This window comes from Macaca fascicularis, chromosome 2 (assembly GCF_037993035.2).
Source record: "Macaca fascicularis isolate 582-1 chromosome 2, T2T-MFA8v1.1".
NCBI classification, from domain to species: Eukaryota; Metazoa; Chordata; class Mammalia; order Primates; family Cercopithecidae; genus Macaca; species Macaca fascicularis.
Genome location: NC_088376.1, coordinates 17,675,557 through 17,703,022, shown reverse-complemented (window position 1 = coordinate 17,703,022; position 27,466 = coordinate 17,675,557). Strand labels below are relative to the sequence as shown.

Below are 27,466 nucleotides of genomic sequence, written 5' to 3'. Positions count from 1 at the left end.
AGAAAGGACTTTCTATTTTATTCACTGAATATCTCTAGTACCTAGATAATTGCCTAGAACATAGCAGGCATACTATAAATGTTTTAATGAAAGAATAAATGCATGATAATAATACTTCTCTCAAAAAATTATTTTTGACCACTTAGTCAAATACCTGATTGAGTGTAGTATGTTTGAATGTTTCAAGAAAAAATAATGAAATTTTCAAAATTTCTGGCAGCAGTTGTTTTTTTATATTGATCAAGGAGCTGCCCTCTCATAAAAAGGCACAGCAGGAGTTGAGCTGTGGCTGAGCTACCCATGGCTTACCTAGTAATTGAGAAAGACTAAACAAGAGAGTCCACTCTTTGCTATAACTGCTTTTTTCCATTTTATTCAAGGTGTTAACTAAAATACAGAGAGCTTTCAACCTGCTTTTTCAGTCATTAAGCTAAAATGCCAACCAAGTCCAGTTCACTTCTAAAATGTGTTGGTACAATCCAGTAAGGAGGAGATGACAGGAAAAGAAAAGTCAACAACACTAAGTATAGTAATGTTCCTTTTTGTTTCATGAAACTCAAATTGTTACAAACATCAATTTTAGGAATATTTTATGTAGACATTAAAACAAAAAGGCAACAAGAAATGCAAAATAAATACACACACACACACACACACAAATAGGTTTCACCTAAGAATTTGAAGTAATTCAGAGAAAGATTTAATATTCTTTGACCAATAGAGATACCGAGAAACTGCACACTAAAATGAAAATAAGCAATAAAAGCAAATAGTACTCAAAATTTAAATGACATTAGTTAATAATGGAGTATGAAAATGTTATTGAATATGCTAAGTCTAATACTTTAATACTCTTCAATCATTCACCTTTTAATGCAGAGCTTTATTATATTCATAATCTTATCTTGTTGAACTCTACACCCACACCTGTGAATTCCATCAATTTCTTAGTTAAATAAAACTTTCCTAGAAATCTAGGACCAGGGTCAGAGATAGAGTTAAAATCACAGGCGAAATGGAGGAAGTATTTCCACTGAAAGGCTGATGATTCCCAGATCTCTAATATAAACCACTTAATAATCTATACTGATATTTCAAATCTTAGGAAAGGGAATGTTGTACAACCGTGGATGTCCTTGTGTTTATTCCCTAGGAGGCACAGAGCAAGATAAGAAACAAGCCACTCAAGCTAAAAGAGGAACACAGAAACATATATGTATATATATCCACACACATATGTGTGTATATATATATGTATATATATCACAGAAACATATATATATGTCCCAAATTTGTTCCCAAATTTTTCTTAAAAAGCACCCCAGTTCAGGTATCTTAAATAAAGAAAATTAGTCATAGATGAAAAAAAAGAGAAAACTTTCCAGTTGTCTACCAAGAAAAAACTAATGTGAATATTATGTGCATTTCTATTTTGAAGACTAACAGTTTGTTAATTTATTAATAGAACCTGTATTTTTCTGTCAATTATTGTGCTTTCAATTATTGTGGTTTGAATATATATATAGAGAGAGTCCATCCCTGGCTAATGACACAAATGATTTTGGGAAGTGAATTAGGACTATTGCTCATTGATTGAAAGAGCCATACTACAAAGTGTTTGCCTTTTATTCTAATCTCTAACTGAGAAAAAACAGAATGGATAATTTGAACTTTTGAGATAAACATTCAGCCTGCATAAAACATACATCTCTATGAAGTAAACATCTTATACAGTTTCTCTCTTTAAAAACAGCTTTTGACATGCTTCTGATGTCCTTAAATATTTGTGCTACAGATGCCATAGTTGTATTTTTTCAAAGACTGGCTCAGAGGTTTCTGAAACATTAGATATCCCTTTGCTGGCAAAATATCAGAGTGAGCATTCGATCATTACAAGGTTTTTCTTAAACCAGTGTTTCTCAGATTTTACTGTGCATCAGAATACCCTGAAGAGCTTGTTAAAACCCAGAATACGGGGCCTTACCCCTAGAGCTTCTGATCCAGTTGGTCTGGGGAAAGCCTGAGAATCTGCATTTTTAACAAGTTCCCAGGTGATGCTTTGATGCTGATAGTCCAGGGACCGCACTTTGAGAACCACTGCTTTAAACTGTTAGTTTATAAGTTCTTTAAAGAGCAATGTAAGCTTTGGCCGGGCGCGGTGGCTCAAGCCTGTAATCCCAGCATTTTGGGAGGCCGAGACGGGCGGATCACGAGGCCAGGAGATCGAGAGACGATCCCGGCTAACACGGTGAAACCCCGTCTCTACTAAAAAATACAAAAAAACTAGCCGGGCGAGGTGGCGGGCGCCTGTAGTCCCAGCTACTCGGGAGGCTGAGGCAGGAGAATGGCGTGAACCCGGGAGGCGGAGCTTGCAGTGAGCTGAGATCCGGCCACTGCACTCCAGCCTGGGTGACAAAGCAAGACTCCGTCTCAAAAAAAAAAAAAAAAAAAAAGAGCAATGTAAGCTTAGAATCCAGAACCTACATGGTACTTACTATCAGAGCTGTGTTCCAGGGGCATTCCTTGAGAAAATCATTTTTTTTTTTAACTTTCTTCTTTTAGCAACAGTAATGCCCAGGCAGCTAGAGAGTCCTTCATATTCATTGCTTAGCATTTTGGTTTTGTTGGGCCTGGACTTGGGAGTATTTCCTATTTCTCATCAGAAGGGCTGCAATCTACTGTGTATCCCCAAGATGTTCTGAATCTAAACTCTCCCAGGACAGGATTTATGCCTCTGGGGGACGAAAGCCGCAGCTACATGTCTTTACCCAGTAAGTCTATCTCATCCAGGAGGAAGTCCATGTCCTCCCGGCTCACTTGAGGGCTGATCACCACCTGGCGGAAGAAGTTGACCTTTCCCCGGTGCGGCTGGTAGCCCAGCATCAAGCTTCCCTTCTTCATCATCCTCTCCTTAATGGCTGGGGCCACCTGTGTGGAGAGAAAAGGGGAGGGAGGTGAAAGACCAGAACACCAAGGCATTTCAATAGCATTTTCACCAGCCATTTGACATTTACTGGGCATCGACTGGTTTGGATCCCATTCTCATGCACACAAGGGTGACACTAGTAACAATAATAATTTATGGAGGACTGATGACATATGAGTACTGATTCAAGTGCTTTAGACATATTAATCTTCACAATAACCGTGAGGAAGATGCTACTAATATGCCCATTTGTGGTCGAGAAAACAGGTACATGGAGACTAAATCAATATCTCAAGGTCCCAGGCATTTTCTCCCTAAGCCCATACTCTTAAGTATAAATCATTATGCAATGCTGCCTCGTTAAAAACAAATCGGGTGTCCACAGGGATTACAGTCTCATTCTCAAATTTGTCTTAACTAACAAACACCCCAGTTCAGGTATCTTGAATAAACAAAATTAGTCCTAGATGCAAAAGAAAGAAAACCTGCCAGTTGTCTACCAAGAAAAAACAAACATGAATATTATGTGCAGTTCTATTTTGAAGCCTAACAGTTTATTAATTTATGAATAGAACCTGTATTTTTCATTAATTATTGTGCTTTGAAAATTTATGGCTGCCATTCCTAGAAAAAAATGAAACTTAAATATTATTCTCACATATGAAATATAAACACTCTGTCTCTTATTAAGAGATGTAAATGTGGTAATAAAATTAGGCCTGATATTTTAAAGATCTATAGCTGACATGCGAAGTACAGGCCCTGATAATCCAGATACACAGATTTTTCTAAAAGTTTAATATTTGAAGAAACTATACTAATTTAAAAACCACATGGGAAAATCAGTCCATTTTCTAATCAGTAGTATGGCCACCAAAGAGCTAGGTTGTAAACTTTTAAAATAGTGAAGTTCATTTTTGATACACTGAGTTAAAATATTAAGAATGCACTTTTACTATCTTGGAAATCCAAGTGAAGTTTTTCCATTTGAATTTTATTTTAACTTTTTTTTTGAGTGTGTCCTATGCAAATATGTGGAAAGGGAATACGATGAGTGTCTATCCTTGCCTTCTCAGGAAGATGAGACTTAGTCCTCCAGAAGGGAGGACTACATAGAGAAAGACCACCAGGCAGAGTGTGGTTTTGAACTCCTTAGGTGAGGGGCATGAATCTTGGTTCCCACGAGTCTCTCTCTCATAGTGTGACAATCCCATACCGCTCCAGTTTTTGAACATACCCACATTTTGTCAGCAAGTCGAATGACTTCATCTGACACTCAACACAATCTTGATCTGTTCCAAAGCTGATGGAAAAATTGGGTGTTTTAGACCTCTGAAGATACTACGTGCTGAACTGTACCACAGAGCCTTCTCAAGGGATGTTCAAGGGTAATTTTAACTCAACAATTTTTTTCCATATGTGCTAATTTTAGAACATAAGTCTTGCAAAACATGGACTACACAGTGCTTACAATAACAAAACAAACATCTATTCAGCAAAATCACATTGCCATTCTAGCAAAAGATTGGAAGTTTCTTACATTATAACAAGATACGAAAGGAAAATATATGCATGTAAAAGAAAAAATGTAGAAAAGGTGATGTTAGAGGTCAAGTTAGTGAAAAAAGCATGGGCCATCAGGTTCTACAAATTTCTAAATATATGTGACACATTTTATTCTGAGCTTTCTAGAGATTAGAAAAATGTGATTAAACAACAGCCTCCATTCACTTGAAAAGAGTGACAGATGTCCAGTTGATGCTGGAAGCTGGAAGCTAGGAAGTAACTCTCTACTATGCTTACACGTATCTGCTTGAAACCCATGAATTTGTATGCATTGGTTGAGTTTTCTTCCAAATCCATTTATGCAAGTAGTAATTATAAAATCAAGTAAAATAATATGTAAGACAAAGACAGGTGAGTGCCAAAAAAAGTGATTTTTATAAAAACTAAGTTGAGTCCGTTGGAAAGACTGGATAAAGGGGGACGTCTAAACATCATTGCGATCACACTAGGTAAGAGAACTGTAAAAGCTTATGAGAATCCAGACTGATTGTGCATTGCGATCACTACACAGGTGCCTGAGTACTTCACCTGAAGAAACCTGAGCTGCATAAGACAAGATGATTCTTGAAGAACGTGGTTTATACAAGAACTGTGGAGGGCCCTCTCATCATCAGACCTCTACTTAAGAAAAGATTCACTTGTTTTTAAAAAGCATTTGGAAATCTTCACTAGGTGGAAAAAACCTTTCCATCAAAAGATGGTAACATAAATGTACATTGATGTACAAATATAACATTAAAAATGTAAATATAAATATACAAATATTGGAAAATGTTCACATTATGTATGCATCACATTATTTTCTAAGATTATTTGCTTTACCGACTAATCCTTCTCACCTTAGGTAGGAGGGCTTCTCCTGTGTGTGTGGATATAAATGGGTGTGCATGCATAAGCGTGTGTGTGTGTGCCTGTGTATATGCACATGTGTATGTACACACACACATATAATTTAAACCTCTGACCCACCATATTGTACCGCTCTTAAAACCTCTCTGGCCACAGGGCAATGGCGAACCATGCTTTGACTTAGGTTCATGATAAAAGTACGTTTGTTTTTAATTCAAAGAACGAGTGGCCTTCTGAATGTAAACTGTGAGAAAAAGACAACAGCACTGCCAGTGCTAAATCAAGATTAGGAAGACCTAATTTGGTCCACTACATGGACCAAATGTCTGGCCAGAAGAGCCACAGGCTATCAGTTTTAGAACTTACAGCTTGTGGTTCTGTGGTTCTTGTTTTTGAAATTAAAATGCTCTTCATATTCCTCTTCGTTGTCCTCCAGGTACCCAGGGTATAACTGGCTCTGGCTTGTAGCCAATTTTAAATTTAAAACAGGCATGCTCTTGGCTCAGACCTAATTTGCATAGTCTATTCCTGTTTACTTTTCAATACTTCTATTTTTTCTCCCAAAATGGTATTTCCTGCCTTATCTTTGGAGAGTATTAGAATTTTGATTCCAGCACATAATATGTCTGAGGCTCACATGAGGCAATTATCAAAATGAATCTGTCACGTTTGTATTTCTTGTGAGGAAGCCAGAAATACTTTCTAACGTGAACAAGAAAGTTAAAGGAAGAGGGCACCTCAGATGTTTTAATATAAAGATACTTTGGATGTTTAAATTCTTGCTCTCGTGTAAAGCACATGAATGTACTTCCATGGGCAAAACACAGAGAATAAAAGCCAAACTTCTAGGACAAATTTTGTTACTGATTTTCTGAGATTATAAAGACATAACTAAATATATGACTCAGAGGACTAGCTAAGCAAGGGTTTGACAGTACAACACACTTCTATTTATGAGTCTATGAACTGTAAGATTAATTCCTAGAGGCAGTTACTAGGTAAAGACGGAAGGTCTCCCCTGTCTATGAATACTTCAAGGGAAAGAAAGTAATAAACAACATCAAAGCTGATATTCATCAAATCTCTATCACAACCTATTCTGCTGGTAGTAGTAGTAGTTGTTTTTAACACATATTTTAACAGTTCTTTACAATTTGCAATGTCTTTTCGCTGTCTGATTCCCATAAATTGAAATTAAAGCTTGCTTGAAAGGAATTCATGTTTTTGGTAATTTAGGGACCACGCATATTCTTACTAACAATCTTTTTTTTTTAAAGCTTTTATAAGCGTATCACCTTTGCACTTAAAAAAAAAATCAACCATTTTTTAATTTATAAAGCTCCAGTCATAATCCAATGCTAGGTAATTTGGATATTCCTTTTTGTTGATCACAGCAGAGAAACAGTCCTGATCTGACAGGATGGCATGTCACAGGGGAAGGAAAATGTGTATGAACTAAATGTCGGCATCCAGATATCACCCCTAAATGGGGTGCGCATAGAGGAAAGCAATTTGGCAGGAGTGAGATTGCTTTCCAGCTCTCAATTATTTTACTGCTGTTTTTCCTTCAAATTGTAAATCAAATTCTTTTCTTGTGCCTCAGTGCACTGGTTCCTGCATCTTAAGCGGAGGAAGATCCTGATATTTCTATTTGGATACACAGTGACTTAATCTACACATTTCTATAGAATTTCTGTCTCTCCCTACCCTTAAGTTATGTTCCATCAGTGAGTTAGTCATTTAAGTAGAGTTTTGTTGTCACATCGCTATAGCACAAAATAGGATTTGATATTTTAAAGTTGCTGAAATCCAAGGAAAAATAAAATAAGATGACTTTCTTTCTGACCAAGTGGGGCAATTTGATAAAAAGCTACTGACCAGGCATCATTATTGCCTTTGATTAAAATAAAATGATAGTTTCCATAAAATGACATTTCTTTTTAAGACTGTTACATGCTCAGTGTTAACAACAGTTTTTTAAAATACAAAGTGTTTTTCAGGGTCGGGTGCGGTTGCTCACGCCTGTAATCTCAGCACTTTGGGAGGCCGAGGTGGGAGGATCACTTGAGGCCAGGAATTTGAGATCAGCCTGAGCAACATGGTGAAACCCTGTCTCTACTAAAAGTACAAAAATTAGCAAGGCGTGGTGCTGCTTGTTTGTAATCCCAACTACTCATGAGGCTGTGGCACGGGACGCGGGGGTTGCAGTGAGCCAAGATCACTCCACTGCACTCCAGCCTGGGTGACGGAGTGAGGCTCTGTCTTAAAAAAATGTAATAAAACACAAAGTGTTTTTCAAACTATCTGTGGAGAAGGATCAGTTTTATTTTTTTCAATGCATTATAGACTAGCACTTTTGTAAAATACAATAAAAATCAATTACTAGCAAAATGAAATAAAAATACAAGCCCAATTTTGTTTATTTTTAAGTTCAATAGTAAAGTTAATCTGTTAAGGTTGCTATAAAAATTTCTAAATGGAAACTGTGGATTTCCATAAATTTCTTATTGCAGACTGGTAACACAGATGGGTTGGGATTGCTGCTGTGGCTTTCTTCCAGTATAGTTTTTCTGGAACAATCACAAAAACTAATTTGCTTTATACTTTCCTCCCACGTAATCTGGGTTCCCAATGTGTCCCACTTTTCTATGTCAACTTGAGGAGGGTTCTGCTGAGTGGGATATTGAAATCTAGTTCATGGAAAACGTTGGCATGAAATGTTCATACTTTGTATCTGGCACTCAAAACTATCACTGAGACGTATATATCTCCTTCCCCTGTAAAGTCATTTCTTTTCTCTCCTTCCTTCCTTCCTTCCTCCCTCCCTCCCTCCCTCCCTCCCTCCCTCCCTTCCTTCCTTCCTTCCTTCCTTCCTTCCTTCCTTCCTTCCTTCCTTCTTTCCTTCCTGCCCCTCCCTCCCTCCCTCCCTCCCTCCCTCCCTCCCTCCCTCTCTCCTTCTCTCCCTCTCTCCCTTGCTTGCTTGCTTTCTCTTCTTTCTTTTTTGTAGTTTGGGGTCATCTTAGATTTTCTGAAGCCACCATGGATCAAGGCAGGGGCCAGAATTCAGGGTATGAACAGCATCAAGGGTAGAACTTAAGCGGAAGGATTTCAGTTCAAGAGAAGTATTAGCATGTCAAACCAATTCAGATTTTGATGGCTTTCCACGTGCCTCCCCCTTCTGAGAGGGTGCACCAATGCAGTGGCAATCTAGAAGGTAGAGTTTTTCCTGCCTCACTGGACTCAGGAGAAAGTAGCCACAGTCCTCAAAAGCTAAAGCCTGATTACCCATCTGAGAAAAGCCAACGTAGAGAATACTGAATGCCAACTTCTGCAGATGTGAAAAGTTAGACATGTGAGAAAGCATGAAATTCTTTTATTTGCTTATTAATTTTTCTGGTATTTATCTCCATAACTAAAGCATTATAGTTGGCAGTGAATTTAAGGTCATCAGAACCATGTTAGATCACAAAGTCTCATATAGATGTACATGTCTGTTTGCCTTTTAGTTTCAATTTTTGTTTAAGTATATTCTTCAGTGGAAAAGTGGATTTCATCTGTTTCTGATGATGAAAGAGCTCAACAATATGTCTCATACAAGTACTTCTTAAAACCTAGTGAACATTCTTATTTCTGAACTACATATCTGACCATAAATATGAACGGAATTATTCTGCCTGTAAATATGAACTGAATTTTCCTTTACACATGCAGCTCACAACATGTAGAGTTGAAATGGGTTTTGGATTCAGCTAAACATACATCCTCCAGTGTGTCACCTCCATGTTAGCCAGGCAGGCTGTTACTAAATGAACAGCTGTTGACAGAAAGCATTTCCTTATGGTCTAAACATATGATAGTGTAAAAAAGAAAGTGATTGTTTTAGTCTTATATAAAAAGTTTTTTTGTGTTAATGGTTAGCTTTACATCTTTAAAATGTATTAAATGGAATGTCTCACCAAATACAAAAAAAAAAAAAAAAAAAGGCTAACCCACAGTATAGAAGCTTTTCTATTTCCAAATATGTCTGAGTAATTTGTCTCTTGTCCCAAGTGAGACATCCTACATACCACTACATACCAGACATTTGCCCTCCCAACACAGCTTGCTTTTGTCCATAGCCATAAACTGCAGAAATTTTGATTATCCTTCATCGTATAGTCAATTTCAGTCCCCATTAAGGAAGAAATCAGTATTTGCCAGAACAAGTACTTTATCACCTTCTTGTTTCTTAGAGCACCTGACAATTTAAAGAGGGGAAAATAATAGTCTTCTTAGTTTGTGTTCAGGTACCATCTAAATCTCTCTACTTTGTTGTTTTTTCTACCTGATTTAGTCTTAGGTAAAATGATCTTATTTCACTGTTGTTTCATCAAGTTACACATTTTCCTTTTGGAATAGAAAAATAGCAAGAGTGCTGCCCTTTGTTGAAAGCTACTTGATCCATGCAGTAAAGAAAACTGAATCTCCCACTGCATTGTGTAAAAGCGGTCACACTACACAGTTTAACCTTCTGGGGCAATTGTTTGTTAATGAAAAACTTAGAACATTTTTCTTAAAAATGCCAAATCAAATGAAATTATTCACTCCATTTTTTTCTTCTTTACATTGGTGTTTTGGCTGTATAGTCTTAAAAAAGATGTGTGAATGTTTACAGTAATTTATTCAAAGCAACACAAATGTACTTCAAGTACAGAATGGATAAACAAACTATGGGAATACCTATACAATGGAATACTACTCAGCAATTAAAGGGAATAAACTACCAACAACACAACATAGATGAATCTCCAATAGACTATGCTAACAGAAAGAAGCCAGACTCAAAGGCTACCTTCTATATGTTTCCATTTATGTGGCATTCTGGAAATGGCAAAATCAAATGGCTAGAGAAAAGATGAGTGGTTGCCAGGACTTGGGCTGAGGGGAAGGGTTAACTGCAATGAGTCAGTCCTAGGGAATTTTGGTGAATGATGAACACTGTGGTACTGTCATGGTGGGTATATAAACACCAATGGGCAAAAAATTCTATTCGAAGCTGGGCCTTTCACTCTTGGGTGCAAAGGAAGAAGGCATTTTGAACACGGTAGAACTTGAAGCTTTTCTTCCTGGTGGGCTGAGTGGAATAATGGGAACTGCATGGCTCAAGGATTTTGGGGGGCTCTACCACACATCAGACTGAACATATTTAAATGTACCCAACATACTTATTAAATATAATTCATATGGAATTATAGAAGATTTCAGTTGAATTGTGATTGACTCAGTTAACATAATCTTTTGTTGTGTTTGTTTTTTAGTTTTCCTTTTACATTTTGGATCCATTTTTAAAACTAGCAAATATTTTAATGTGGCCCTATTGAATTCTATCCTCTTCATGTTTATTTTGCCTGATGATTAAATAAACAAACTCAGTTCACACTAGTGTGATCAAATATCTGGTTTGCTCAGGAGAGACCCATTTTATACATGTTTTCCTGTAATTATCAATAACACCCCTTTTCATGGCCATAAGTGTCCCAGTTCAGATGATAAACTTTATGGATTACATTGACCATACATAGACCAACAGACTAGCTTAGACTGACTTGCGACCCAATTCCTGAAATTCTCTGTGACTTTGGGCCAATATTTAACTCCTCTGGGAATCATATGTCTCTTCCATTCAGAGCCGATATTCCTTTGCAAGGTCCTTATGTGGACTAAGTGAAATAATGAGAACACAATAAGCATAGTGCTTGGCACATTAGGCACTCAGTAATGGAACTAATATTATTTATTTCTTAAAATAAATTTGTATTTAATCAATTTACACTCACATTTGGACTTTCATTACATTATTCATTATTATCTCTTGAGACATGAACATTTCCAAGTGCTATGAAAAACATGACATAATTTATTTTCTCCCCAAAGTGTCTAAACTGTATTTAAATATTTATGAGAGAGGCTGCAAGTTTGAAGTTTCAGAAATTAAATATTGCACCCATGTATGCCATTAATCTTCCATTTAAGTTGCAGGATTTTTTCAAACGTTGATAAAGTCAACTTACATTTTTCCTTCACAAAGTAACACAGTCATTGATAATCTTGGCAGATATTTTGGAGGGAAGTTTTCCACTAAAATTTATTGTGGGTATGGATGAGTTTATTATATTCTAGAAATTTCTATCTGTTGCATAAGTTGTTAAAATACAAAAGCATTTTAAAAGTAAAAAAAATTACTTTTTCTTGGACCCATGAAAAGGCCATGTACTTAAAATTCATAAGCTTGTTTCCAGCATTGTGCAGTCTCCTTGTACTTTCTTGTCATTTATGTCTTTATCAAAGAAAGGTTGAAGAATACTATTTGGTATGTCCCAAATATACATGAAAATACAAATCACCTAGATTCAGGCCCCGATCAGAGCAGCTGAGTTTGAATTTCATCCGAATAAGCCTAGTGGTCTGTATATTTACCAGGCCACCCAAATGCTTTTTTTTCATTATGTTAATTTGGTGAATGATGATCTCTTATTTAGGACTTTGGGAGAGGCAAAGGTGAGGTTGGAGGTAAGAGGAGTTTAGGAAAGGAAAAACAATTTTGACAGAAGAGGGGAGAGGAAATTGAGAATTTCCTCTTGTTGCATTGCTTATGTCGATTTTGTAATAAACCAGTGACCTTCAAAGAAGTTGTTAGCCAACTTTTTTGTTAATCATAAAACCTAATAAAGTGGTTTTTTTTTGTTTGTTTTTTTTTTTTTTTTTTTTTGAGACAGAGTCTCCCTCTGTCGCCCAGGCTGGAGTGCAGTGGCCGCATCTCAGCTCACTGCCAGCTCCGCCTCCCGGGTCTACGCCATTCTCCTGCCTCAGCCTCCCGAGTAGCTGGGACTACAGGCGCCTGCCACCTCACCCGGCTAGTTTTTTGTATTTTTTTAGTAGAGACGGGGTTTCACCGTATTAGCCAGGCTGGTCTCGATCTCCTGACCTTGTGATCCGCCCGTCTCGGCCTCCCAAAGTGCTGGGATTACAGGCTTGAGCCACCGCGCCCGGCCAAAGTGTTTAAAATACTTAACCATGGCCCAGGAAACAATGAGCCTCTTAGTTTTGATTGCTCAAAGAATCAATTTTTCTCTTCTACTATATTTTCTGCCATTTTTAAACTATCTAATTCTTCTCTTACTCCTTTATAAAACCCTTACTCATTTCCCCCGGTACCCCCGATAATCCATTATTTAGAAGTAAAATGCATTAGTGTAAGTCTCTCAAGTTTAAATTATGTAAAATTGGTGGTCTATAGCCCATGAAATCATATGCATCTAAGGGATCATTTTAGCTTGGCAGAACATGAAGGAAAAAGCCATACTTTGATTGAACATACGTTTTTCAAATATGAACTTTTACCCTTATTTTCCTCCTGAGTATATCTGAAAATCAGACATGCACAAAATAAAAGAACTGCCTCATTCATGTTCTTTCCAATACAGATGAGCAAAGCCACAGAAACAGAGAGTTTAGAAACCCCAAAAGCCAGAAGAACACAGTGAGCTTCACACTTGGTGTTTACAACGTAGTGACGACGATGACAGCACTTCCAATAAAGCTAATGTCAGTCATATATTCAAGGCAGCTGAAATGAACAGTCATAAAAACAAACCAAACTGAACTGAAAGCTTTAGCTGAAGGATGGACACAATAAACATTTTATACACTCTATAAAGCAAAAGCTTAATACCCAATTGTGTCTCAGCAGCCATCTGAGCTAATAGCTCCTGAGTAACTGTTGTGGGCCAACTCCCAAATTTCTGCCTATGTAGGGAGATCCCCGTACTGCTCCCTAAATGCAGTTATTCAGTAGGTCTCTACCAGAGGTGGTACCAACTCCGTTGGGGCATTTGGAATCATGGGAAAGCATTTTGGATGGTTGCAATGACTGTGGAGTGCTACTTGCAGTTAGTGTCCCGTGGTTAAGGGTGCCAGACACCTCACAATGCTGAAAATAAATCTGCCCAAGGAAGAATCATGTCATCCAACATGCCAGTAGTACCTTTGTTGAGAAACACTTTTCAGGAGCCCCATAATCCCCATCGACATCTCTACACTCTTTCTTGACACCCCCGAGACCTTTAAGTCTCTCTGAGGAGTCATTAACCTTGCTTTGGCCAAGAGCAAAGTAAATGGGATCGTAAGTGCCTAAAGGTATGTTCATGTTGTTTTCCAAGGATTCTTAACATACTCAGTGAGTATCACTCCATCTGAGAGGAGAGAATGAGTATAATCCCAGGTTCCTCTTCAGGTTCTACGGCTAGTGGTCCAATATTTCCGAATATTGTGTCTGAGCATTTTAGCAGGGATACAATGCTTTAGTTTCAGCACTACTGCCTGTTACAATAAGTGGGTCACATTCGTGAGTTTTTAGCCACACAGATGTCACATTCACACCTTACCCACACACTTAGTGAGATGAGGAGCACCTCAAATACACTCTATAGCAGATGAAAATTATGATTCATTTTCTCACGGGTTTTCTCAGGGCAACTTTCTCTGAGAATCCTATTACTTTTCAATATTTGACATTGGGAAATTAGCAGCTCTAAGTTTCTCTTTTGATTTATTCCACTCTAGCAAGCCACTGACAGCCAACAAAGCTCTTCTGGGCATAAATGCAAAACTCCTAACTAGTGGCACACGCACAGATGTGGGAAGCGGCCCCCGTGTTGGCACAGCAGTAATTTTACATTGTAGAACCTGCATATTAGGCTTGGGAGGCTTAGCTTCCTGAATTACAGAATTGCTGGTTTTATAGTAGATTCAGGGGCCTGACAAGGCAGGGGGTGAAAAAAGAAGGGAGCCCATGGGGTTATGCTGCTTTGACCTAAGGGACATCTTGTTCTGCACAGGCTGCCAAGACATTCCAATTATGCCTTGGTGAGATTCCTGTATCCACCAGCCTGCACCCTCCTTCCTGTGCCCGTCCTGTCCTCCTGTGTGACTGTCTACCTGCCCCCACCTGCCTGTGCCCACCGCCTGCACCCATGCACCTGTATCTTATCTTGTTTATAGGTTTTTTCCACTGATTATTTGCTTCAGGAGTAAACTGAAGTCTAAATTGTCTTGTTGACCGTTTTTTTTTTGGTTTTGTTTCTTTGAATACAGGTGTTCACTATCCACACAAAGTTAGCTGCACACACACAGGATGTGTTCTCAGCTCTCCCTATACCTTCTCTTTGCATCTCTATTTATGTCATTTTCATATCTTTTACTGCACTTCTTTATTCAGCTATAGTGCATCCTAAAGCACCTTGGTGTTTCAACCTCAGAGGCAAAATCTGAACTTTTAAAGTCTCACGTGTTATGTACCTTACTTTACTTCTGTCACTGAATCAAAGAAAGCTACCATGAGGATATTTTAAAATAATTATTATTCTTGTATTACTCATAAAAATACTGAGAAAATATTAAATATGAGGTGTTTGTTCCTCCTTGAAATCTTTATAAATACTAATGAAGAGTCCTTACCATTAATGCTATAAATATTAACCAACAGTTTTTAAAAGCAATCCAGACCATTTACTTAATGAAATGCTTTTGATTTGCACATTTTGAGAAAATTAATGGAAGCAAGTTACACATTATTTTTTATGGAGCTTGCTCAACACTCCTAGTGTTTAAGTTTGGAAATTACTCTTTCCTCTAAGTCATAATGTTTCTATTGTGTCCAGGAAACTACAGGCTATGGAAGAATAGAAGGCTCCCACAAGGGGCAAGAAGAAAGCAAAGCAGGCAGGACCCAGCTCTGCCTAAACTAAGCTCTGCTTTACCTGCTTCCTATGTCAGAGTTCTACTAAGAGTTTGCTTGGCAAAAAGGACTCTGGTATTTAAAAAGACAGAGTTCGAATTCGATTGGTAATGTATTTTTGTTATTATTCAAGATCTTTATTTGGCAATAACTGCAAAATAGCCCTCAAGATGTTAGCTAGGGGAATTCCTACATGCCATGTCTAAGGGGAGAAAGTTGCTCTTGGAGTCTGGCATTCTTTCCAAGTTGGGGAAGTTGTGAGAAAGGTCCTAGAGAAACATGTTGCTCTGCTAAAACCAAGTTTGTTTTGCTTAAGAGTTTAGGGTAGGTGATACACTGTCAAGTTATGTTCAAGTCGAGTAATGATAATAATAAACTACTATTTCACATAATTGAACCTCTAAGTACGTCCTAAAGCAGTTACGTAACAAAGCACTATCACCTTCCCACCAAAGGTCTCTTTTGCTTCTTCCAGGTAATCACTATTCAACTCCTACTTTCTTACTCTCCCATATATGCCCTGAGGGTTTCAAGTTATCTACTAGCCATTTGAATGTCTTCTTTTTGTTAAATGCCTATTCATGTTCTTTGCATATTTTTGTTTTGGGTGATCATCTTTTTTTTACAAATTTAGAAAAACCCATTATTATGAAGAACATTAATTCTGACTTTACGTGTTGCAAGTTATCTGCTTTTAACTTTGTTTTTCGTTATTTCCTGAGCAATTTTTATGTTTATACAAACAAACATATATATCTCTCTCTCAAATATATAAATGTTTGTATAAATATATAGAGGTGTTTGTATTATATATATATTCCTATTATATATGTGAGATAGGTGGTTTGTTTGTATAAATATTATATATATTATATAATTGTGTGTGTGTGTGTATGTGTATTCCAACACTGTGGTGTTATACTTAAGCTCTCTCTGCCCACACCAAGAATACAAAAATGTGTGTTATTTTCTGATTTGATTATGACACTTAAACTTTTAATCCATTTAAACATTCACTTTTTTACCTTGCATAGAGATACACTCCTATATCCCCACATTTAACCAGTAGTCTCAACACTGCTGATAGAACAAGCCTGCCTTTCCCCAGTAGGTATCAGAAACATGTTTGATTCCTGTAAATACTTGGGCCTAAGTCTTCTATTCTGTAAGATTTACCTGTCTATTCTCAGAATAATCCAAGTTGTTTGATTTATATAATTCTATAATATGTTCAGTTCCTAGAGAACTCCCCTCTCAAAATGTTCTTACCTGTTACTACCAACTTATTCTCCTAGATGACATCTAGAAGTGTTTTTGATGAGTTTAAAAAATCATTTAAATATTATGATTAGAATTATATTAAGCCCATGTATCAATTAGGGAAAAATTAATCTTCTCAACTAAAATTATGATGGTGTTTTTCAGTTTCAAAATGAGGTAATTTAAAAAATATGACTGCAATTTTTTTGACACTTCCCTCAAAGAGATCTCTTCAATGAGAGAGGGCTTGTGGCACACTAATCACTGGTAGGATGCAGTGGAAGAGACCCTGTGTGGCCTCCAAGGCAAGGTCAGCAGAGGTGGATTATTGTCCAACTTATTCTCAGGTGCACTGACTCTTCCAAGTTCAACTCTCCTGAGCCCACCATGAGGAATCCCAGACCACATGGAGAGGCTTTCCTGTAGGTGCTCTGATTGACAGCTCCAAATGAGGTCCTAGCTAAGGGCCAGCATTAACCACCAAACCTGTGAGTAAAGACGCTTCCAGAATAATTTGGCCCGGACAGTAAATCACCTTCAGCTATTTTAGTCTTCCCAGATGAGATCCAGCCATCATATTCCCTCTGTGCTCTGTCAGAATTCCTGACCCACAAAATCCATGAGCATAATAAAATACGGCTTAATGCTCCTACATTCAGAGTGATTTGTAAAACAGAAATTGTTACTGGAACATTAAGTGGTTTTTTTTTTTTTTTTGCCTTAAACTTTTGTAGTTTTCTTCCATAGATATTACACTTTATTAAAGTTAACTCTTAGTTATTTAACATACTTTTGCTATTATGGTGATAAAATTATTCTGACTAAAAAGCTACCTTCTGATGTAATTTTTCATTTTCTAGCTCCCAGTTTCTTACCTTTTGTGTAGTTTTTCAACTTTGTACATCTACTATAGTAAATTTCTAAAAGTATTTTATTTAATATTCTTAGGTTTTATAGATACACAATCACACAATTTAAAATGAACATATTTGGATCTTCACCATTAAAATATTATAAAATTCAGGGTTTTTTTCTGGTCATTATATTGGCTAGTACTCCTAGAACATCGTTAACTCACAGTGGTCCAGCCAGACGTTCCTAATTTGTTAATGAGTTTAAGGGGAAGGCATTTCATGTTTAATATATATAGGTCTAAACATCATACAAGAAAACAAAATAATATAATCAGAAGATAACCTCTAAGCCTTACTATTAGTTTTGAAGGTCATATATTTTAGCATATTTCAAGTAATTTTTTTTTTTTTTTTTTTTTTGCTCCATTTAAGTGGGAGAAGTAATTCTGGATTACTTTTTTGATTTACTTATTCAGAGATAGGAAGAAAATTATGAAATTGCTTTTTAAAGCCTGCTTTTGCTTAGCTTTAGAAATAATGACGTTCTGCTGAATGGAGCAATAAAAACAGAACCTGCGCATGATCTTGTACGCTACAACGGCTGACTAATCCATCTCTTCAGATGGTTTTTCAGAGTCCAAAAATGCTACATCAATTTTTTTCAACCTGTGTGAGTGGATTATTGTGTGGCTTCCTGAAATAATCCTCTCATCTTTTAACACAGTTCTGACCCAGTTAGAGAGAGTATCTTTAATATCTTGCTCTACTTCACTGACCTCAAGGCAGAATAGCCAGAAATATATGCATTTAACAGGCAACTTTCATCTTCAAGCTCACAAAAGGGTTGGCTTTCTTTAAAAAGGAAATTGAAACTTATATCACCAGGCAGCTTTTTAGATAATTTTACTTTCTATTTTATAACTCCAGCAAATAGGAAGCAGAGATGTGGAATGACTGAAGGAGAGAGATGGAGTGACTGAGGCGTCTCAGAATAGCGCCTAACAATTGATGGAAGCAAACAAAAGCTGTCACAGGGTCTGCTTTTACCTCACCATTGATTATTCATCAGGTCAAAGGCATTCATCCCAGAAAGAAAAACAGAAACACATGTATGGAAGACGAGGAAAGTGGGTTGCTAGAACAAAACACAGAACAATAGCCCATCCAGAGGAGTGGGCTAGCGAGGTACTTACAGAACATAATCACTCTAAGAATTCACAACACACCCTGATTCCCTGAGTGGATGGTTAGGAGCATGGGTGTTTTCTAGTGGGTAAATGGGAGACTGATTGTTCTTCATTATTTAAATGTCCTTCTTGCCTTTGCCTCATAACCCACACACAGGGCCTGCTGTAGGAGAGGTACGTATCTTTGTTCCATTGCTAAGTGACCACTTCTGAGCTGAAACTCTAAGAGTCATTGTGTGTTTCTGCCAGGCTTTCTCTTTTCCCTTTGCCACAAGAATAGCATTTCCCAGACAGAGGCTCCTCCTTCAGTCTGGATGCGAGGGGAAAGACCATGGAGCAGAGCAAAGCTGTGACTGACCCCCCAGGGCGTGAAGCATGATCAAGAGATACACCTTTGTAATATAAACCATTGAGATTTGGCTGGGAAAGGTGGGTGGGGTAGGGAGGCTTATTTGTTGCTGCAGTGTAACTAAGTGAAACCTAATTCACATGACTCAAACAAGGTATATTTGGTTAGATCTAGGTGAGTTCTACTTTAGAGGAAATCCTGGTAACTGTTGTTTGTTTGTAAGTTATGGATCTAATTAATAATCCCTGGATTCAAAGTCCCCAAACCCTGCATTTAGATACTATGCATTTAGACTTCCTTAGGCAAAGTCAAGGCAACAAGCTGATGATTCCAAGCTATTGTTCAAGGAGTATCTGCCATTATAAAAGTGGTTTAGTCATATAGATAATATCAATCTATAATACAGGAGATGGTAAAATTTTTTTGTAAAGAGCCAGATAGTAGCTGAGTATGGTGGCCCCTAATCTCAGCACTTTGGGAGGTCGAGGGGAGAGGGTCCTTTAAGACCAGGAGTTCAAGACCAGCCTGGGCAATATAAAAAAACTCCGTCTCTACAAAAAAACTTTAAAAAATTAGCCGAGTGTGGTGACTCATGCCTGTAGTCCCAGCTATTCAGGAGACTGAAGTGGGAGGATTACTTGAACCCAGGAGTTTGAGGCTGCAGTGAGCCATGATCACACCACTGCACTCCAGCCTAGGCAATAGAGTGGGACACTGTCTCCAAAAAGAAAAGAAAAAGCTAGGTAGTAAGTATTTTAGACTTTGCAGGCCATACAGTTTCTGTGGCAACCACTCAGGTTGTAAGTGAAAGCAGCCATAAATAAAACAAATGATAGTGGCCATGTTCCAGTACAACTTTATTTACAAAAAAAATGACAATGGGATGTATTTTGCCTGTAGGCTGACCCTTGCTGTAGAATAAGAAACACGAACAGTGGTGAACAAAATCTAAATAACAAACCTAATGAAGAATGTTCTACAACTATGTTTATATGATTTTAAAATTAAAAGCTACCCAGGAGCCACTGAAGAACATCGTTAAGTTCTTGGTTTTCTTATATGTAAAATAGAGGCAGTAAAAGGTATTTGAAAAGATTTTGGTAGGAATTAATTAAGATGAAATACAAAGTGTGCATGAGTGAGCAAGTGCTCAATGAAATTTCAGCTTCTTTAATCTTTCTGTGTGCTACTATTCAGGACTCAAAGTAGATTATCAGTGAAGGCCTATTTAATTCATGCCAAGTTAATGAATGAGGTCAAACAGTAATAAGGTGAAGCAGAGAATCCTTTAAGTCAACATTTGCTGAGCAATTCAAACTTATGGTAATGAAGAATAAATATTAATATATGTCATGATTTACATGTCTATTAATTAGATCCCTAGTTATATTGATTTGACATAGAAATGCTTTATTTTTATTGCAGGGGTACATTTGGAATGATAGAAAATAATTATCTGTGTTCCACACCCAAATCATGAAATTCTGTCCTGCATGGACAAGGGATAGAAAATAAAACCCTATTGCTATCTGCTATATTAAGAAGCTGCTCAATTAAACAGAAGTCAATTTTGTTATTCATTAAACTCAGATTGAGACATCAGATTTTCTTTCAAAAAGCAATGGATCTCAATATGTTGCTCTATGTTCTGTTAAATACCTTCTATCATGAATAATTAGTGTCAAATATGCTCAGAAGCTCATGGCCAATATTCATCATCTTTGGTGCATGGGCCATAGTGACAATTGTTGAGATACCTGAACTATCTTTTTCTTTTTGTAAATCTAAATGACACCAGAGAAGAGAATATTTGTTTTTCCAATACATTCTCTGCCTCGTTTAACATTTAAAATTTGTCTTCCTAGGCCTCCACTTGGAGTTCATCTTGTTCCAAAATATTAAAATTCTGTTCCCTTATTCTTTCCATTTCTTCTTCTTCTTTGTTTTTTGTTTTTTGGGTTTTTTTGTTTTGTTTTGTTTTTCTTTTTTTGCACTCCAGCTCTGTCGCCCAGGCTGGAGTGCAGCTCTGTGGCCTAGGCTGGAGTGCAGCTCTGTCGCCCAGGCTGGAGTGCAGCGGTGGGGCCTTGGCTCACTGTAGCCTTCACTTCCTAGGTTCAAGCAATTCTCCTGTCTCAGCCTCCCGGGTAGCTGGGCTTGCAGGCGTGTGCCACCATGCCTGGCTAATTTTTGTAGTTTTAGTAGAGACAGGGTTTCACCATGTTTGCCAGGCTGGTTCGAGACCTCAAGTGACCTCAAGTGATCTGCCGGCCACAGCCTCCCAAAGTGCTGAAATTACAGGTATGAGCCGCTGCACCCGGCCTCCATTTCTTCTAATGGCTACGTAATGACTAATATTTTTAACAACCTCAGGAGGTCTGGTCTATCCACAAGATGGATAATATGACATACATCAAGCTACACAATTACTTCTCAAGACATCAGGCTGGGTGTGAATACTTCCCCTCCTTAACTGGTGTAAAAAAAAAAAAAAAAAAACACAAGATGTAAATATTTTTCTGTAAAACCTGGGCATATGCTTAAGTAGATGAGTTCCACCTTATTCGCAGAGTAGAAGAGATGTTTAAGGTGAGTAAAAGTTCGCTGAGGAGACAGCACTGTTGTGTGCTTGAATAAATGTGGGGAAAGGAGTACGGAACTGGGAAATGACTTAATATGCATTGAATCCAGATGCTAATATAATTGACACATAGTGGCGGGGAAGATAACAGCATCTGTGCCAGTCCTGCATTCATCTTGCGTAGCATTTCCAGAATATGGAAAATTTGCCTTGGCATCACCTGGACATGTTTGTTAAAATTACACACTTTAAGGTAGCACTCGCTGCAGACCTACTGAGCCTCCAGTCTCTAAGAAGTTGTTTCTAGAAATACAATGTTTACCAAATTTTCCTATGATTCTAATGTGAAGCCAAGTATGGGACCCTCCTTATTAAAGGAACATGAAGAACATGAGAGATGCCAATAGTCATCACCATCAATATTTTCACAGGGGCATAAAAAACAGCACCAGGGCTGTGATAAAGGTAATAAGGTGACAAGTGCACCAGGTGGGACAGGTGATGGGGTGATAAGGTGACAGGTGGGCCAACATTTGTTAGGAGGAGTTTTCTTCTCTTTTTACTTCGTACCTTTCCTTTAGCTGAGAACAGTATCTAATCGCGGGCCATCAGATTTCATACACACAGAAATGCCAACACATTAAAGTGACATATAAGTTGGAGACGGAAGAAAACAATGGACATCAAGATAATTGACAATAAAAATGTCCATTAAAGTAATTGAAAAAAGTGAACCAGATCTATCATATCTACAGAATTATTATCTATAAATTCAATGTTGTGTTTTGGTGTTCCTGATGGCCAGCAATGCAGGGGAGTGAAAATGAGATATGTGAGTTTAAGCATTGAAGGGCAGAAGGATATTGAGAACTCCCTCAGTGAAACAACCCAATTTAGGCCAGGAATTTTCCACTCTTTATCCTCACAGGCCCTTTTTGGTACCTTGTATAATTATAGCAGACATATAGGGGTCTCTCTGCAACATGGTGCCTGTCAGGATCCTGCGTTTTTCTTTTTGCCTCTCAGATGATTTTTACTATCACAGGCCTGGGGTAAGTGATTTGCACATGAAGCATATTAGCAGACCAATCAATTAGAATCAGCCCTTTTCTGTTTATGTTGATAGCCAAATGATCACAAGAATACCCAGGCCATTGTTCCCTCCCAGGGATTCAGCATCCAGCACCTTGGGTTGTCTGAAAGTTCTTTCCAGGGAGCTGCTTCCAGACCTTAAACACACCATGAAAAAAATGTCTCCTTGGCTAGTGACAATAATGAATCAACTGCATAAATATATCTGTCAAAATGATGGTGCATTTGTCTATCTGAGTACTAGAGAAGGAAGGGTAGGAGAGAGTGAAAGAAGGGTGGAATTGAGTAGAGTCTGACACCTCACAAACTTAGCAATTCTGGTAAAGGATAAATTCACATCTATCTGTACATTTCTTTGGACATCTGTGCAGAATTCTCAAATCCAATTTCTTTTGAAAAGACAGTCTCTAATATATTTTCTGAATCAAATGGATTTTTAGTTTGTTTGTTTTTAAAGTTAATCTATAATTTCCTTTGAAATGAAGACTCTAGACATGGCCATATCTAAGAGAATAGGAACCAAACATTTAAATAGGAGCATTCATGGTCAATCCACTTCCTTGGTTTATCCTATTCTGTAAATATTTTCAAGCTACTACCCATCTGTCCACTCCATTCTCCTAACCTGATTCCAGCTCTTGTCAGGATCGTGGCCTGCGGTTTAACTGACTGCCTTTGCCAGAGAATTCAAATGAGTCCGTTCTGATTCACAGTACCAGCTAGATCACTAGGGCCACTAATGATGAGTTTAGCAAACCTCCCTGCCAAGAACATAAAACAATTCGATGGCTGAAAAATGCTTCCTGTCCGAACTAATCCCCCAAATATTTACAAGTATAGCCTACAAAAAAATTCAACAGCATGTAAACCTAATTACTCATCAGATAGTGATGAAAAGTCCAGCCATTGCTGAAGCCAGAGAAACGAAGTTAGGTGAGTTAGAAAGGGATGGCTTGGTGTTTTCTCACCTTCCTCCTGGACCAAATCAATGGCATAGACACTATGGATTGATTTGGAACACCATCTAGTGAAGGATGTGAGGAAGTGCATGGACATAGAAAAATCCCACATCAACTCCTGATTCAATTCATTTAACATTTCCTTTCAGGCTACTTTAAATGGTTCTGAAATGAATAATGATGTAATTTTTTTTAAGTTATGAAAAAAGCAAAACAGAATGACCAGTGTGTACTCCAGCACCAACCAGATTCAGCTAATGAGTCCACCTGCCTCTTTCTGTCTTAGCACTTTCCCACTGACTACAGTAAGGATGTAAGAAACACCCCCATAAAGTTGGGACAATCAATAGTTTCCTTCTGCCAGAATGTCAGCATCTGGAATGGCACCAAAGGATTTGAGAAGAATGATGCCAGGGCACCAGATTTTCAAACAAGCATCTATCAGCCATGGTATTTTTCAGTTAACCAATATATGTGTAAGAGGCTTTAGCTATCAAAAAATTAAAAAATTTTCTGGAACTCAATAGCTTTTATCGCCAGAAAATCGGTACCAACAGCACCTATTTCACACTGTGCTGCACACAAAAAGCATTCAATAAATATAATATTGTTCAATGACTAGAGGTGGCAGCTAGAATTTTTAACTTGGGAAGAAAGCTGAATATAATTCAACCATTACATTTTGAATTCTTCTATATAAAAGTGTGTCCTCAATTATTTATTTATTTTTTGAACTTCTCAACTCCACATTTCGATGTCTTACCCCTTGGGACATTGATCCACGTGCTGTTAGCACTGAATAAATATTATATGACTGCCTCTAAACTTCCCACAGAGGGAAAAAAAGACAAAGCAAAACAACAACACAACTCCCCACATTCAATATTGTGGTTCTTTCACTATAATTATCAATTCCCTAATCAATCTTGCCTTCATTTACCTTATTCTGACTTTCAGGAAACCTCACTGCACCGTTCCTCATTGGAATCTTGCTTTGTGTTTTCTAGCTGTTGCTCTGAAGTTACATGGTCAGCCTGCCATTTGGGGTATCATAGTTTCTGAGTAATTGATTCTAGCCAGTCTTAAATGGAAATAAATGCTGTGTTTGTGTTGCTCAACATGTTAAATTTTCCTTTTAGTTGAAGCAGAAAAGGTTACATAAGGTCTTAAATCCTCAAGTATAGGCCATTAGGAAGATAGTGACCTCCCATTACACTCTTGGTCTTCTCTCTATAATAGGAAGAAGACTGGCCAGAATGCTGGAGTGTCTCTCACTTTCTCCTTTCAACTCTTCTATTGTTTGAACCATGACTAATTAGCTGTCACTATCTTTAATCCAGCAATGTACTGACTAACTCATGCCTATTTTTAGCAACAGGTGAATCTTGGGGCATTTCTTCAAGAAGCCAACACTTTAGACCAATGGGACCTACTTTGATCTTAGAGAATAGAACAGTTTTCAAACATTCCAACTGTGCTTCCCTGATTGTGTGTGTTTGTGGTCCTGGACCTAATAGAGAAGGAAGGCTTTTACCTAGCAACACATTTTCAATCTGCTAGGCAACACCTGAGAAGCACCTGAAGGCAGGCAGCAGTCCTCTACTGAGTGGTTTCATTCGCCCCAGCTGAGCACCTGCCACAAGCTCCGGAGGCAGTCTAACGAGGATAATTAGACGTAGCATGTCACTACTCAGGGAGCGGCAATAAAACATGAAAACAGCTATGATATAAAATGAAATGGGTTAGCTGTCGTAACTGAAGAATTAACTGTGATGGAGAGTTAAATCAGGGTATTCTACAGCCAACGATCAGGGTCAATGGAAAAGAGTGCTTTGGGCAGGAGGTTTTGTACTTTAGGCAAAGGTTAGGAGATTTTGCTGTCATTCAATCAGTTGTGTGTTGTGTAGGCAACTTATTATGATTCAGGTTACAGTACAAGAATTTGTTGTTGTTCTGGTGTGATTATTGATAGTATCCTTTCACTTTCAAAAATGTCCTGTGTTGGGCAATTCATCCTCTGGTCAACAGACACGCACCAACAGTCTATCTTATGAAAGCTGTAACAGCACATGGAGTGGCACAAGAGGGCATGATGCATCGTCGACATCCACTGACACCACCGGCACTGTCGGCCTCCCTCTGCTTAGGCTTCCAAAGCACCAGGTCTACCGAGATGCCCGAACAACATTGCAAAGGCAAGGTTATGTGAAATGCCACACTAGTTGTGGAAAGAGTGCCAGTTGATGTTTTCAATGGAATGAAATGATGGAAAAGCCCGGTGGATAAAAATTTCTGTATATCCCTTTTCTCCCCTTATAGCCACTTTTTTTTTTTAAACACAATCGCTACAGCTGTCAATATTAGCAACATATACACACACAATATAAAATATACACATACGTATATGTAATGTGTGCTGTGGTTTCATATGGATTTAAATTCATATCTTCAAACTTATTTTCAGCTTGACTAAAAAGTTGCTAATTCATTTGCCTTAGCTCATTTTTTATTTTCAATAAACATTAGGCTCTGGTAGATCCTGTAACAAATAAAGCACTATATATTTTAAATATTTTGTGAAAGACACAGGACATTATCTAAACCACAAGGTAATAAATATAAAAGAAGTGTGCTTTGAGAGAAAGAAGTAAAGAACTATTGAGACAGGAGAATAGGAATTAGGGTAACCGGGGTTAAGGCATAAACAAAAAAACAGCAGGTCCAGCCAATTCGCATAAGCAAAAGAACAGCAGGCACAGCCAGTTCTAGGCAAGATTGGGCAGCCTACGGGCCGTATTCTCGCTCCGTAGTAGCGAGACAGGAGTTTCCAGTTCAGCCTCTGATTAACTGCGTGCTGAGCCTTCACTTCGGCCTCTGATTGGTCGCAGGCGAATCCTTCAAAGGGCGTAACCAATTGGAGGCCTCTAAAGGACACCTGGTGGGTGTTGCCAAGTTCTTTCGGCTTTATAAAACCCTGGGAACTTTTCGGTAACGAGGCTCTTGAGCCGCTTGTTGGAGTTTGTTTCTACTCTGTGAGTTGTCTTTGAACAATCTGGTTTTTCTTTCCTTACTCTATTCTTCTGTTGCTTTGTCTTTCGTTGCTTTGTGCGTTTTGCTCGACACTCCGAGAATCTAGACAGCTAGATCTTTTAACGGTTTCATAGGCAAACTGGAAATGTCTTTTTTTCTAGTCTACTGAGTAGGAAAGAAAAGCTCTCTCGAGTTTGAGTGGAGGTATCTGTAGAAGATAGGCTGACGTGAAAACTGAAAGAAAAACGGCTTGAGGAATTCTCTCCCCATAAACCCACCCCTCTACCTAGTCTTAACTACAACTGTGTCCCACGGACACGAAGATCTATGCACTGAGAAACTGAATTAGATTTCTGCTGCGCTGGTGCCCCCAATGGCCTTACCATTTCACGGCTCACGGTTTTTAGAGGAAAGTCCCTTGGAAAGTTTGCCTCTGTCTCTGGCTAGACACAGAAGTAGGATTAAATGGTAGGGCTAAATCTAGCGTTCCTCTTCATCCCCAACCAATCTTGTTCCTCTCTCTTCCCAACATCCCATTGAATGGCAAAGGGTAATGAGGCCGAAGATGAAAACAGAAGACTTGCTGATGGCTGTCTGAATAGGATAGGACGAGATTCTGAAATTGAACCCAGCAGGCGGAATGCTTCCAAAGGCCGCCCAGGCCCATGTGCTAAAACATTTCATTAAAGCACTGTTGTTTCTCATTCCACACACAAAGTGGCACCTGACTGAGTACTTAAAACTTTGAGCAGAAGATGCGGCTCTGATGTAGCGCTGCTTATCAAGTTTTCTCAGATAACTTCAGGGTTGTTACCAACAGTCTTGTCTTTTATACGTAAGGGAAGCCAGATCCACAAACTGAGCACTAGCACAGGCTGGGAAGAAACAAAGCTTAACTTTCACTTCAGGCACTGTAGGAACCTACCTCTGTCTTGCTGCAGTTACGGGTGCAGTTTAAGCACAAAATCTATTTAAGTGGTGCACTTTGCATGGAGGTGCAGAAATGTATGATAAGAGGATAGGAGTAACAATGGAGTCTGC

General features: G+C 38.2%; 1 protein-coding gene across 2 annotated transcripts in view; it reads right to left on the bottom strand.

Annotated features, from left to right (window-relative positions):
- Positions 1 to 346: 346 nt before the first annotated feature.
- GADL1 (glutamate decarboxylase like 1) overlaps positions 347 to 27,466 on the bottom strand; it is a 168,516-nt gene continuing 141,396 nt past the window's right edge. For both annotated transcript variants that reach the window (XM_015445005.4, XM_065539812.2), the window contains one exon: positions 347 to 2,928. In XM_015445005.4, the coding sequence (XP_015300491.3) occupies positions 2,755 to 2,928 (174 nt within the window). In that variant the 3' untranslated portion in view covers positions 347 to 2,754. The remainder of the gene's footprint in view (positions 2,929 to 27,466) is intronic.